Source organism: Heloderma suspectum, chromosome 2, assembly GCF_057233095.1.
Source record: "Heloderma suspectum isolate Gila_16-S chromosome 2, 16-S_ref, whole genome shotgun sequence".
Classification (NCBI taxonomy): Eukaryota; Metazoa; Chordata; class Lepidosauria; order Squamata; family Helodermatidae; genus Heloderma; species Heloderma suspectum.
Window position 1 is genome coordinate 373,310,001 of NC_139459.1, and position 14,992 is coordinate 373,324,992.

At 47.7% G+C, this 14,992-nt stretch overlaps 1 protein-coding gene across 4 annotated transcripts in view; it reads right to left on the reverse strand.

Moving 5' to 3' along the window:
- Positions 1 to 14,564, reverse strand: part of LOC146356142 (uncharacterized) — a 31,759-nt gene extending 17,195 nt beyond the window's left edge. For 2 of the 4 annotated variants that reach the window (XM_084831431.1, XM_084831430.1), the window contains exons 1-3: positions 14,064 to 14,427; positions 10,754 to 11,652; positions 2,711 to 2,855 (exon numbers count right to left, since the gene is read on the reverse strand). In XM_084831431.1, coding sequence (XP_084687557.1) covers positions 2,711 to 2,855; positions 10,754 to 11,560 — 952 coding nt within the window. In that variant the 5' untranslated portion in view covers positions 11,561 to 11,652; positions 14,064 to 14,427. Of the gene's footprint in view, positions 1 to 2,710; positions 2,856 to 10,753; positions 11,653 to 14,063 lie in introns of those variants that run through there. The other 2 variants (XM_084831432.1, XM_084831429.1) reach the window with 2 other exon arrangements.
- Positions 14,565 to 14,992: the final 428 nt, after the last annotated feature.

A 14,992-nucleotide genomic window follows, 5' to 3' on the forward strand; every position in this document is an offset into this window, starting at 1 on the left:
CACACTATGAATAATTTTATGCACCTCTATCATGTCTCCCATCCCTCGCCTTTTCTCTAAACTAAACAGTCCCAGGCAAGATAGTCTTCCCTCATATGGGAGTTATAGAATATATAATATATATTACTGATTTATTGATTTGTACTCCCACCTTTCTACCAAAAAATGGCACTCAAGGCATCATATTATATCTTACATTTATACTGCTTTTTGTCTTTATCTATATAATACTATATATATATATATATAGATAGAGAGAGAGAGAGAGAGAGAGAGAGAGGGGTAAAGGTGTCCCCAACCAGTCATGTCCGACTCTAGGGTGTGGTGCTCATCTCCATTTCTAAGCCGAAGAGCCAGCGCTGTCCGAAGACGCTTCCGTGGCCATGTGGCCGGCATGACTGAACACCGAGGTGCACAGAACGCTGTTACCTTTCCCACCGAGGCGGTACCTATTTATTTACTTGCAATTTCGTGCTTTCGAACTGCTAGGTTGGCAGGAGCTGGGACTGAAGACGGGAGCTCACTCCATCACGTGGCACTCGGGTCTCGAACTGCTGTCCTGCCAACCTTCCGGTCTGCAGTTCAGCATCTTAACCACTAAGCTACCGCGGCCCATATAATAATATATTATATATTATATATTATATAAAAAGGTAAAAAGGGTAAAGGTGTCCCCAACCAGTCATGTCCGACTCTAGGGTGTGGTGCTCATCTCCATTTCTAAGCCGAAGAGCCAGCGCTGTCCAAAGACACTTCCATGGTCATGTGGCCGGCATGACTGAACACCAAGGTGCACGGAACGCTGTTACCTTTCCCGCCAAAGCGGTACCTATTTATCTACTTGCAATTTCTTGCTGTCGAACTGCTAGGTTGGCAGCAGCTGGGACTGAAGACGGGAGCTCACTCCGTCATGCGGCACTCAGGTCTCGAACTGCTGTCCTGCCGACCTTCCAGTCTGCAGTTCAGCGTCTTAACCACTAAGCCACCGCGGCCTATTATATAATATATCATATAGTATATAGTATATATAATACTATATATATATATATATATATATATATATAATATTATACAGAGGTAGGTGTAAAGCGACACAACAGCAAAGCAACGAAGAGGCACTGGATCCACTTAAGTTAAAACATATATGAAAGACAGACTAATAACAGAGAAATTAAAGAACCTATTTAGAGCTAAACATTTTGTATTTCACAGTTACCAGTAGATTTAATATCACAGCTACTGATGAAGGTGGAAGCTGAAATGTTTAGCTCTAAATATATTTTAGAATTTCTCTGTTGTTAGCCTATCTTTCTTTCATATATTATATATATATATATAGGTATCTCCTTATAATAAGCAGTACATAAATATTATTAATCGAACTGTGGTGCTGGAGAAGACTCTTACGAGTCCCCTGGACTGCAAGGAGGTCAAATCAGTCCATCCTAAAGGAAATCAACTCTGACTGCTCATTGGAAGGACAGATAATGAAGCTGAAGCTGAAATATTTTGGCCACCTAATGCGAAGAGAAAACTCTCTGGAAAAGACGCTGATGCTGGGAAAGACTGAAGGCAAAAGGAGAAGGGGACGGCAGAGGATGAGATGGCTAGACAGCATCACCGATGCAATGAATATGGACTTGAGCACACTCCGGGAGAGAGCGCAGGATAGGAAGGCCTGGCGTGCTATGGTCCATGGGGTCACGAAGAGTCGGACACGACTGAGCAACAACAACAACAAAATATTATTAAAATATCAGAATGTTTCTTTTTTAAAATAGTAATCATTTTTAACATGGTGTTTTATTCTTTTAAACTATTTTGGATCTTTTATTGTTCTCTGCTCCAGAACCTGTCTAGATGCGGAGTGGTATATAACGTAAATAAATGTGAGGTATGTAAATAAATAAATAACATTAATTAAATCATACTGAGGCCTTGGGGGGAATGGAGGGAAGCAACCTCTATAATGTGTACATCAGATTCCCCAGAATCTCAACTTCGAGCAAAACAGAGCCTATACATACGCGTATCAAGTTTTTATTCTTCAAAAATTATATTATAGAAAACAAGCGAGGAGGGGGAAAAGCTAGGAAGAGGAGCAGGGCCGCCACCCGCTCTACTGAGACGCCAGCTCCTTCAGGTTTTTCCTCCCATCAACTGTCACTTGGCAGCAGCCATTCCAACAGGCTACAGCAGAGGGGAGGGGAGGGGAGGGGAGGGGAGGGAGAGGGAGAGGGAGAGGGAGAGGGAGAGGGAGCATTCCCACCCATGGGGAGGAGAGGGGACTGGGGAGCCCGGCTTACAAGGAATCCTCCGGCCTCCCCAGCCTCCTTCCCTCCCCCTCTGCGACGCCTCAGCTAGATGGGCGAAAAACCCCGTCTAGATGAAGTGCAGAGTGGGAGAAGCACGGAGGCAAAGCTCGCCTCCGCCACTCCTCCCGCTCTGCATCGGACGGCCATGAGTTCGGAGGCCTACAGCCATCCCCATAGGACCGCGCCCCAAGCCCATGAATAATTAAATAAATAATAGAATGAACAGAGTAAAAACATTTCAAAACATAATAAATCCTAAAATAATAAAAACAAAGAATGGGAGGGAAATAGTAATGAATGGCAAATAATCCTAATATAGGGATGTGCTTCTTTGAATTGGCAATTTCTGCCCGACTTTGAGTCCTGCATGGCTGCAGGCCATCCGCGACACCTACCCGCTAGGCCGGCACTGCTGTCGTCGCGGTCGTCGCCGCCATCGTCATCCTCCTGCTTGGTTTCTATGCACAGCCGCCTCTCCTCAGCATCAGACAGGGCCTGGCCAGCCTCGGAGGTACTCCCGGCCCCCTCCTCAAATGCCACCTGGAACGGCAGGGAGGAACCCTTTCAGGGCAGAGACACGGCTGGCAGAGCACCACGGGAGGGCCTGATCCTGTCCCTCCACCCTGCAGAGCAGCCCTGCTGCCACAACCGGGAAGCGGATCAGGACCAAGTTGCTGTAGATAGATGTATCGACTTTGTGTATGTATTTATTTATTTGTTAAAAATCTACACCACCTTTCATATTAAAAAAAAAAAATCCCAATGGGGTTTACAATATAAAATCATGATGAAATACAATAAAACCAATTGTTAGAACAATAAAACAATGAGTAACAACAATAAAATCTCAATTAAAATAACTAGGGGTAGGTGACAATGCTAACTTGAGAGCCTGTGTGGTGTAGCAATTAGAGTGATGGACCGGGGACTCGGAAGATCCAGGTTCTAGTCCCCACCCAGCCGTGGAAGCTCACTGGACGACTGTGGGCCAATCACTGACCCTCACCCCGACCTACCTCACAGGGTTGTTGCGAGGATAAAATGGAGAGGAGGACTATATAAGCTGCCTTGGGTTCCTTGCAAGAGGAAAAAAGGTGGGATATACAAGTAATAATAAATGAAATTGATTTTTTTTTTAAATAGCCAGGAGAATACCTGGGCAAACAAGTGTGTCTTCAGTTGTCGGCAGAGACATTCCACACTAGGAGGCCACCTGATCTCACAAGGGAGATCATTCGACATGGTGGGCGCCATTACTGAGAAGGCCCTCCTCCGCACCACGGCCAGATGAGCTTCAGTAGGCCGCAGTAAGGTCAACAAGCCTTCCCCCTCAGAACATAAAAACCAGGGTGGCCTATATGGAGGAAGGTAGTCTCTCAGATAACCTGATATTGGTATAGGGCAGAATCCAACAGGGCACGTGGGCCCCCACCGATCCTCTCATGCCCTGCCAATTCCGTTGCACAAGCAGCCTCCACTGCTTGCACTACATCGATTTAGCGCTTCCGGGGCGACCTGAAACGAGTGGAAATGCTCATTTCTGGAAGGAGGCACGTCAGCAGAGCTCACATAAGGGAGCTTCACCAACCTGCCTCCTTCCAGAAATGAGTGTTTCCGCTTGTTTCAGGGCTTCCTTTAGGAAAATCTCCCTTGCATAAGCAGTGGGTCCCACCTGCACAGCAGAACTGGCGAGACCCACCACTTGCGGAAGGGAATCAGCAGGGCAGACTGGAATCAGCGGGGGCATAAACACCCCATTGGATTCTGCCCATTGATATAGATCCATTTCAGAACCTTCCTTTGGAGGCTATATGTTTCTTTTCTTTTTTAAGAGACAGGGCCTTCTCAGTGGTGATTCCACATTTGTGGAACTCCCTCCCAAGTGATTTGCATATGGCCCCATCAGCGCAGGCTTTTGAACAGACCTTTAAAAAGCTCATTTCAGGTTTGCTTTTTTTTACTTAAAGGATTCACAGTGCTGCTGGTCTAAAGCTGTTTTAAGTTCTTTTAGAGTGCAATCCTATGTATGTTTAGACAGACAAAAGTCCTACAAATCCCAGCATTCCCCCAGCCAGCATGCTGGCTGTGGGAATGCTGGGATTTGTAGGACTTTTGTCTGTCTAAACATACATAGGATTGCATCCTTACTTAACTGTAAGGGTGTGTTGCTGGCCTGTATAATTATTTTAGACTGCTGTTCCAAATGGTTTTTCGACTGAAGCACGACAGCCTTTGACTGAGGTACGCCAGCCTTTGACGGAAATACGACAGCTATTCCATGCTGGCTGGCAAATGCTCGGAGTTGTAGTCTAGAGGGCACCAGGTTGGCTAAGACTGAACTACAATATTGTATTTTATGGCTGTTTTATGTCAGCCGCCTTGTGAAGGCTTTGCCTTGAAAGGCAGTGTGGAGATAGTTAAAATAAATAGATAAACAAACAAACAACCCCAAAACCATCTGGCTTGCATACAACATGAGGCAGCAGGAATTTGACAGTCCAGGAGTTTGGTAGACAATATTGTAACGCCTTTCTCTTGGGACTGCTGGCCAGAAAGTTAAAGGCCCATCCACCGAATACAAATAGCAGGTTCAATTGTGTCTGTTTTAAATTATGGACAGGCAAAGGTTCAAAGCTCATTCTATTTAAGAACATACGAGTATTTGTTTCTTTTTTTATTTATTAATAGTATTTCTATACCACTTCTCATTTGAAACACATCCCAAAATGGTTCACAAAAGACAACAAACAAACACACACACAGTCAGGAGCAACCTTGCTACCTTCTGAAATCCCCAAGTAGCCAGAATCAACACGCAGACGATAGGGCTCTTTTCCAAGGCTTTATTTCCATTCAACCTAATGACGCTTACAGATGCTAATTGCCTGAGCCTAATGAGGGAAACTTAAGAGAGCTGCCTACCAGGGGTTTCTAGCCTTAGGGAATCAGTTGGTCTCCATTTGGAGGGAAAGGGCGGGAAGCCTCTGAACTTAAGGGCTAGGAGGCGAGAGTCCACCCCTTTCCCTTGGGGCATCGGAGCGCAGCTGTTGTCTCACCAAGCAGGCTGAGCGCCTCCTCTCGGCACCCTCCATCTCCCGCTTGTCCCTGAGCCAGCGCCTCGTGTCCCAAAGCTCCAGTTGTCCCTCCCCCTGCCTGCCAGGGTTGCTACCACCCTCAGGAATGTGAGCATGGAGGGACTCTCCCTCCAGCAGCACCTCTGAACAGAGCGTGGGTTCCTCTCCCATGGTTTCTATCTCTTCCTCAGAATCAGAACTGCTTTGGGGCTCTATGGGTGCCGATCCAACCCTCACACACACACACACACACACACACACACTAGTACTATTCATGAGGCTGGTTTAAAAGTAGCTCATGGCTGGGGGAAAGTCAAAGTAAATGGATACGATTTCAATGGATACCGAAAACACAACAGCATCGAGGCCTGACGCACCTCGGGTGCTACCACAGAGAAGGCCCATCTCCGTGTTGCCACCAAGTGGAAATCTATAGGCCGTGGCAAAGGAAACAGGGCCTCTCCTGAAGATCGTCATGGCCCGGGAGGTTGGTATAGCGGGAGACGTTCCTGGAGGTAACCTGGTCCTGAGTTGTACAGGGCTTTGTATACTACTACCAGCACCTTAAACCTACCCCAGAAACAGATTGGCAGCCAGTGGAGATCCTTTCAAAGTCCACAATGATTGGTAGCACCTCTCCAGCGTTTCAGGCCAGGGATCTTTCCCTAACCAACTTAGCAATACCTGGGACTGAACCTGGCACCGTCTGCATGCAAATCAGGGGCTCCAACTGTGAGCAAGGGCCAGATCCTTTACAGCCTAATCCTTTGTACTGTCTACTCAGAAGTAAGCCCCACTGAATTGAAATGGACTTATTCTCAGGCAAATGTGCATAGGAATGCAGTGAGAGTCCGTGTGGCATAGTGGTTAGAGTGTTCGGACTGGGCCTCCAAAGATCCGGGTTCTAGTCCCCACTCAGCCATGAAGCTCCCTGGGTGACTTTGGGCCACTCACTGACTGTCAGCCTAACCTACTTCACAGGGTTGTTGTTGTGAGGATAAAAATGGAGAGGAGGAGGATCATGTAAGCCGTCTTGGGTTCCTCACAGGAAAAAGGTGGGATATCAATATAATAAATAATAACAAATAATTAGTCTCAACCTAAGAAATTCATGGTTCAAGCCAAAACATTCCAACAGCTGAACCTCTGAAGGTACCAGAGAAAATTGCATTGTTTATTTACAAATGGACTCAAGTTTTTGTTTTACTATTACAGAGTTAGAAGTGTAACAACACTGTCAGGGATAGCTAATACATACGTGCGTGCGTGCCTGTGTTTATGTATATATATTTCAAACTATGTATCATAAAATGTAATGAAGAGAGCATATTCTGCAGTATTATTAGGCATGTAAGAATTTTTAAAATTGGGAGTGCATTTCTAAAAAAACAACATAGTTCCCTCAGCACGTTTTGGGACACGCTTCCTGGAATTTGTCAGTTTACGGTTTGTGCTGCCCTCCGTTTTTTTCCTGTTGGCAGTTCCAAGCTCAGAATCCACACCAGTAATGTGGTATGTTACAGATCAGATGAAGGACGGAGTTCTCACCCTCTCCCATTTGATTGACCCACAAAGAATATTTTGCTGTTTTGGAGGTCTTGGGGGGGGGTGGGGATTAGACAATCTTATATCAGAAGTCTAGTGGTGCTCCAATTCAACTTAAACATGTTATAAACCAGCCTTCCCCAACCTGGAACCTTCCAGATCTGTTGGACCGCAACTCCCATAATTCCCAGCCAGCAGGGTCAAGGGTAGGCCTGGTCGGGCTCCTGCCCAGGGCCCACAGCCCAGCGGGGGCCCACCGACTAGCGTCCACTGGAGTTGCTCCGCCTCCTCTTCACCCTGGCAACCTGCTTGTTCCCCTGCCTCTCGCTCCGGCCCGGACAACGGTGCTGGTGAGGAGGGGGAGGAGCAGACGTCACCACAGCCTCCTTGCTCCCTGGCTCTCGGCCTGCCAAGCAAGCAAGTGGCAGCCATGAGGAGAAAGAGTAGGAGTAAGACCAGCGAGTGTCAATGGCGGTGAGAAGGTAGACCCACTGAGGGAGGGGGGCATGGAAGGTGTTTCACCTTCAAAAACCTGGAGCCAACGGTGCCCACCAGCACAGCCACGGTGGCTGGGAATTATGGGAGTTGCACTCCAACACCTCTGGGGGGCCTCAGGTCAGGGAAGTCTGTCATATACTTTTGCCCGGATGCTTTACAGTGCATTCTTATATGTGTCTACTCAGAAGGACTCAGCCCAGAACTTGGATGCCAAGGTTTTGGTGGTGGCCAGGAGCGCGTTTGCAGCACTCAGGCTAATGCAGCAAAGGCGCCAATTCCTGGAGATGTCAGATCTGGCCGCAGCGACACGTGTATTATCAATATAATAAATAATAACAAATAATTAGTCTCAACCTAAGAAATTCATGGTTCAAGCCAAAACATTCCAACAGCTGAACCTCTGAAGGTACCAGAGAAAATTGCATTGTTTATTTACAAATGGACTCAAGTTTTTGTTTTACTATTACAGAGTTAGAAGTATAACAACACTGTCAGGGATAGCTAATACATATGTGCGTGCGTGCGTGTGTTTATGTATATATATTTCAAACTATGTATCATAAAATGTAATGAAGAGAGCATATTCTGCAGTATTATTCTGAAGTCTGTCATATACTTTTGCCCGGATGCTTTACAGTGCATTCTTATATGTGTCTACTCAGAAGGACTCAGCCCAGAACTTGGATGCCAAGGTTTTGGTGGTGGCTAGGCACGCGTTTGCAGCACTCAGGCTAATGCAGCAAAGGCGCCAATTCCTGGAGATGTCAGATCTGGCCGCAGCGACACATGTGCTTCAGTTACATCCCATCTGGGCTACTGTGACAGGCTCCATGTAGGGCTGCCTTTGAAAGTGGTTTGGAAACTTCAGCTGCAGCCAGAACGCTGCGGCCAAACTGTTGACCAGGGCTGGTTACAAGGAGCAGGTGACTCTCTTGCTGCAACAGTTTCCCCGATTTCCTGTCTGTTTCCAGGCACAATTCAGAGTGCTGGTTATGATCTTGTTGTTGTTTATTCGCTCAGTCGCTTCTGACTCTTTGTGACTTCACGGACCAGCCCACGCCAGAGCTTCCTGTCAACCGTTGCCACCCCCAGCTCCCCCAAGGTCGAGTCCGTCACCTCCAGAATATCATCCATCCACCTTGCCCTTGGTCGGCCCCTCCTCCTTTTGCCTTCCACTTTCCCTAGCATCAGCATCTTCTCCAGGGTATCCTGTCTTCTCATAATGTGGCCAAAGTACTTCAGTTTTGCCTTTAATATCATTCCCCCAAGTAAGCAGTCTGGCTTTATTTCTTGGAGTACGGACTGGTTTGATCTTTTTGCAGTCCAAGGCACTCTCAGAATTTTCCTCCAGCACCACAGTTCAAAAGCATCTATCTCCCTTCTCTCAGCCTTCCTTATGGTCCAGCTCTCGCAGCCATAGGTTACTATGGGGAATACCATTGCTTGAACTATGCGGACTTTTGTTGTCAGTGTGATGTCTCAGCTCTTAACTATTTTATCAAGATTTGTCATTGCTGTCCTCCCAAGAAGTAAACGTCTTCTGATTTCCTGGCTGCAGTCAGCGTCTGCAGTAATCTTTGCGCCTAGAAAGACAAAGTCTGTCACTGCCTCCACGTTTTCTCCCTCTATTTGCCAGTTATCAATCAAGCTGGTTGCCATAATCTTGGTTTTTTTGAGGTTTAACTGCAACCCAGCTGGTTATGATCTATAAAGTCCTATATGACTTGGGACCAAGCTACTAGAAAGACTGCCTCCCCACATATGAACCTGCCTGGGTTTTAAGAGCTTCTGGGGAGGATCTTCTCTCAGTCCCACCACTGTCAGAGGCGTGCTTTGTGAGAACGCAAGAAAGAGCCTTCTCAGTGGCTGCTCCCAAGCTCCGGAACTCCCCGCTGAGGGAGGCTAGGTTGGCTCCTTCTCTGCTGTCCTTCTGTCCAGTGGACAAATATGTTTTGATCCAGGCAGAACATTTGGCATCTAAGCTGGTTTGTTGCTAAAGGAGGGGGGGGGGGTCTATTGTTCGGGTGTTGTTTTTATTTATTTTCTATGTTTTTTAAATTGTGTTTTAATCTGTTTTTATTATTGTTTTAATTGAGTTTTTATTTTAATCTTTGGTTGTATTATTGTTAGCTACCTTGAGCAGCATTTCTGGGGGATGGAAAGGCAGGGTATAAATCAAATCAATCAATCAATAAGCCCCACTGAGTTCAATGGGACTTACCAGGTAAGTGAGTATACAATTGCAGTTTTAGGTAATTCAGTTACACCTAGGGATGTACAGATTTTGTAAAATCCATTCCATCTGCATTTCACGGATTATCAGGTGCCTTTTATTCTGTAGTGCGCTCACTGACAGAAGCGGATTTTTCCCAATTTCTCACATTTGAGCAAATTCGCATTTGCGCAATTTCCAAAAAACTCAAAAGATGTGCAAATCCTTCCCCAAATGCACAAATCCCCCCAAATACACATTTTCATGCTTTAGCCTATGGAGGAAATGCACATTTTTGGCTGTTTTTTCTTTTATATATTTTTCTATGACTAAATTTGCATAAAATTCCAGAAAGGTTTTTTTTTTTTAAGTCCACAAGTCCAAGAAATCCATGCAATCCAGTAAAAAACAGTCCACTGCAGAGCTGAATTCATAGAAATCTGAACTCATTTGATTCCATTGCGGATTTTTCCGACATCCCTAGTTACACCAAGGGTGGGCAACTTGTGGCCCTCCAGATGTTTTTATCATGCCCTCAAGAGCAGTGGCAGGCAGCTTATTTATCAATAACATTTGCAAACCGCTTCTGAGCTGCAATATCATGTAGGGAATTAAGACAGATTTTTAAAAGTGGTAGGGCAGCATCTGGAGCGCACCAGTCTGGGAGAAGGCACTGCTAGGGCTTGATATGTATATACAGTCAGGGCCTGAAATACTGGAACAAGGATAACTGTTTTGGCGGTTGGCCTCTGTACACCACCACATTGAAGCTGAAAGGAAACACACCCAGATGGGAGCGAAGTCAGGACTTTCAGCTGTAATTCAAGGGGTTTGACAAAAGTTGGGCACTAACCATTCAGGAAGTACATTCTTGAATTACAGCTGAAAGTCCTGACTTCGCTCCCATCTGGGTGTGTTTCCTTTCAGCTTCAATGTGGTGGTGTACAAAGGCCAACTGCCAAAACAGTTATCCTTGTTCCAATATTTCTGGTCCTGACTGTATTTTTAAAAGCATAGATGTGGAGAACAGAACAAAGGATTCTGGTTCTCTTGGAAGAGAATCACCCCACCCCATTTTGAATGCTAACCCCACAACAAACTGGACCCACCTGGTCATCCTGCCTCTCGGCCTCTTGCTGCCGCAGGAGGAACTCCTCTGCCAGAGCCACCGCCTGGGAACAGGTCTCGGGGCCATGCTCCCTCACCCAGCTCTGGATCTCCACTGGAAGGACAGTCAGAAACTGCTCCAGAATTAGCAGCTCCAGGATCTGCTCCTTGGAGTGCCTCTCAACCTTCAGCCACTGACGGCAAAGTTCCTGGAGCTGGCCGTAAACCCCCCTGGGCCCCTCGGCCTCCTGGTAGCGAAAATGCCGGAAGTGCTGACGCCACCTCTCCCGGGTGAGGGCGTCCCATCGCAAGATGATGGCCTTCACTTTCCCATAATCCTCTCTGTCTCCGGCCTCCAGGCTGCTGAATGCCAGTTCGGCTTCTCCACTGAGAGCCGGCAGAAGCCGGGTCACCCACTCTTCCTTGGGCCACCGGCAGGCTCCGGCTACTTGCTCAAAGGAGGCCAGGAAGGCCGTAGCGTTATCCCATGGGGTGGGCTCCTCCAACAACTGTGGGGGCCCCCAGCTAGAGTAAGGAGACTCCATTGTCCTCAGAAACTCCTGCCACTGGGCTTCCCAGCACTGGGCCAAAACCTCTTCCGGCTCCTCCTTCACCCGGTGTAGAGTTGATCTTCGGAGGGACCCCCCAGTACTCCCAGAACGCATTTCTTCAGCGGGGAGACTTTCTCTCTCCATGTCCATCCTGGGTTTGCAGCCAACAGTATCCTGGAGCACACAAGGGACTTTTCCTGCACCCCCCGAGGCCTCCCTTTGCATATGGCTTGTAGGATCTTCTTTTTCCATTTTCATCCTTGGACAAACTCCCAAAGATGGCGTCTGTCACGCTGCAGAAGACTCCAGAACAAGGTAGTGTAATCTAGGCACGTGGGCTGAGCTTCTGCCTGGGGACGAAAAAGAGTGGAGAGAAGAATGAGGTATACATTCAGCCCCTGGTTTGGCCAGCACCATTTCTGGTTGACCATACTGGACATGTGGTAAGTATATGCAATGTATATGTACATTCCGCCTGGGTGCAACAGAGGGAGAGGTGAGACAGCTCCGCTCATTCTACTGATCTGGGCGGAGCCAACTGCCACTTGGCTCCTCCTCCATCAGAAATTCAGCTCTGGCAGGTGGGGACTGAAGACAGGGACTTTCCAGCTCTGGGGCCCAAGATTTGGAACAGCCTCCATGGGTGGGTGGGGAGAAAGGGAGGGAGGTGACAGCTCAAATTTGGACAGGTAGAGAAGGTGGTTTATTTGAGCAAGTTTTGCAGAGCATCAAGTTGTTTTATGCAGATGCTGCCTGCCTTGTTTTATTGACAATTATCATTCTTTATATATGTATATTTAAAAGCCTTGTATCCTGCCCTTCCTCCAAAAGGAGCACAGTTGCTTACAATATTCATAAAACACATACCAGTAAAACAACCGTAAAATCATACTTTCACACTAAAACAATGGAGAGAGCAACCCTATGGTGCCTGGGGGAGCATCCAAGGTACCATAGGATTGTTCAAAGCCCCCCTTCCGGGGTCGGAGATCCAACCCGACACCCCCTTGCAGCCGACGTGGAAAGAATCACACTGGCTGACCTCTGAGGTCAGAAAAGTGACCTTGGAGGAAGAAAGGGGGCGTTCTGATGGGCGGAGAGGAGACTGGAGAGGCCAGGATATGAGCCATCCTGAGCTTCCTCCAGGCTCCTTCCCTCACCCTCTGAAGCACTCTTGCTAGATGGGCTGAAAAGCCCGTCTAGCGAAATCTGCGGGGGGGTGGAGGACAGGGAGGCAAAGACTGGATGATCGGACACCTCCGAGTCCGGGGCTTCCAACTGTGCCCTAAATTACAATAATAATCTGTTGTCATTGTTAATGAACGTTTCATAGAAAGGGGATGGTGTAAACATCAAAAATACATAACTGAATCTGTGGCCGCAGAGAAAGAGGGAGAAGACTCTTGATTTGGGAACAGGGAACCCAGATTCCTTCCTTCATTTATTACATTTCTAAACCGCCCAATAGCTAAAGCTCTCCAGGCCCTTTACGAAGATTAAAACCCTAAAATACAATAAGATAATGTAATATAAAACCATTTCCATACCAAAATATAAAACGATTTTGCACAATCAGCAATAAAAATCCCAGGACCCGTTAAAAACCTTATCATAGGCTGCCAAATGCCTGGGAGTTGTGGAAAGTCTTGACCTGGTGCTGGAAAGATGAGAATGTTGGTGCCAAGGAGACCTCACTGTAGAGAGTTTTCCATAACTGGGGGGCCACCACTGAGAAGGCCCCCTCCCTCACTGCCATCCTCCGAACCTCACTTGGATGATGCTTTCAGAGGAAGGCCTCAGATGCTGATTGCTGTCTACAGGCAGGTTCATAGGAAGAGAGGTGCTCCATCAGGTACTGCAGTCCATGGCCATGTATTGCTTTATAGGTTAAAGCCAGCACCTTGAATTGGGCTTGGAAATGTACAAGCAGCCAGCGCAAGCGGCGTTATACGGTCAAAACTTCTGATCCCCACTATCAATCTTGCTGCCAAATTTTGCGCAAGCTGCAGCTTCTGAACCGCCTTCCAGGGCAGCCCCAAGTAGGGCACATTAAGGTAATCTAACCTGGAGGTTACCAGAGCATAGACTACTGAAGCCAGGTTATCCCTGTCCAGATAGGGGCATAGCTGGGCCACCAGCCGAAGCTGGTAGAAGGCACTCCGTGCCACTGAGGCCACTTGAGCCTCACAGAACAAGGATGACGTCAGCAGAACCCCAAGCTATGAACCTGCTCCTCCAAGGGGAGTGCAACCCCACCAGGACAAGTTGAACATAAGAAATTCTCTGCTACGTCTGTGTCCGCGCATGCATGCACACCCACCCACAGTGTATTAACCAAACTAGGAGGTCCCTATAATTAATGTTTACAGCCCCCTCAAGGCTTTCTCTCTTAAGCCCACATATCCATGCCACTTCCTTTTTAAACAACACGCACACAAACACACACGATTCATTTCATTCATTCATTCACTGTATTTCGATACTGCCCCATAGCCTATGTGCACCAATGCGCCATCAGTGTGCAGGGCCCTTAAGGGAATTTAGGAAACCAGCTCCCTGCCCCAAGAAAGTTGCAATGCCTTTTGCTGACAAAAAGATACAGCACTGCTTCTCAGCATCGCAGGCTGCCCTCTGCGCTGGGGAAAGAGGGGATCCACAGAAGGGGATCCAGTCCCCCAAAGCACAACCTTTGGACTCACTCCGAGGATTTACATCCATATAAATACCCGGGTTTGAATGGAGACGACTACAAAGCACTCACCCTTCTCCGCCTCCCAGACCTGACTGGGCTTGAAGGGATGTCTGTCAGTCTGCCTGTCCACACAGCCCTGCCAGGGAGGGATTTCCCCACCAGCTCCGCTCCTACTCCTGTTCAGACGTGCAACATCTTCTTTTGAGCTCGCTCGGATCCCCACCACCGTCCAAAAGCCATGTGCGCCCCAAAGCAGCCGGGCATTCCCAGATTACAGGCATGCAAAGGAAGCCGGAAGGGGCTTAGCCTAAATCTGCAAAATAAAATTAAAAAATCTTCTTTCTAGGACTCCACTAGATTCTGCTTCTCTCCCCGCCACCATCCCCGAAAGCCAAAAGCTGTTGCTGGCCCAGATCCAATTCCACAAAGGTCGTTTTTCTGACTCCCACCCTTTCCTCTCTGATCCGCGTTTGTTAAAAAGAAAAAATTGAATTTAAAAATTGAGGGAATTACCTCCTGCTTGTGCATTTACTAAAACGCCTCCCTCCCTTTGCACAGAAGAGGCGAGGCGAGGCAAGCCGGGGGGGGGGGGGGGGCTGGATTCTTTCCCTGCTGGACCTCCAAGGGAATCCTGGGACTTGTAGTTTCTCGCTGCTTTGAACTACAATTCCCGGGGAACCTTTGCCAGCGCAAGAGGGGTCATGCAAGGGGGGCTTTGCTGCAAGAAGAATATTTTTTGAAGAATTTTTAAAAACTCGGTGCAACGAGGCGGGAGATGAGGAGGACCCCCCAGCCCGCAGAGGCAGGCAGGGGCCTGGTAGAGGCACGAACATTGCTGGGCTGCAGCGCTGAGCGGATTTACTCGGGAGTAAGTCGCATCTGCGTGGCGGGGCTTACTTGCGAGTAAAGTGGCAGGCGATCCGGGGGTAATATCCAGTGTTAGTCCTACGTAGAGCAGAGCCATTGAAATGAATCGGATTTAAAGTTAGTCGCGACTC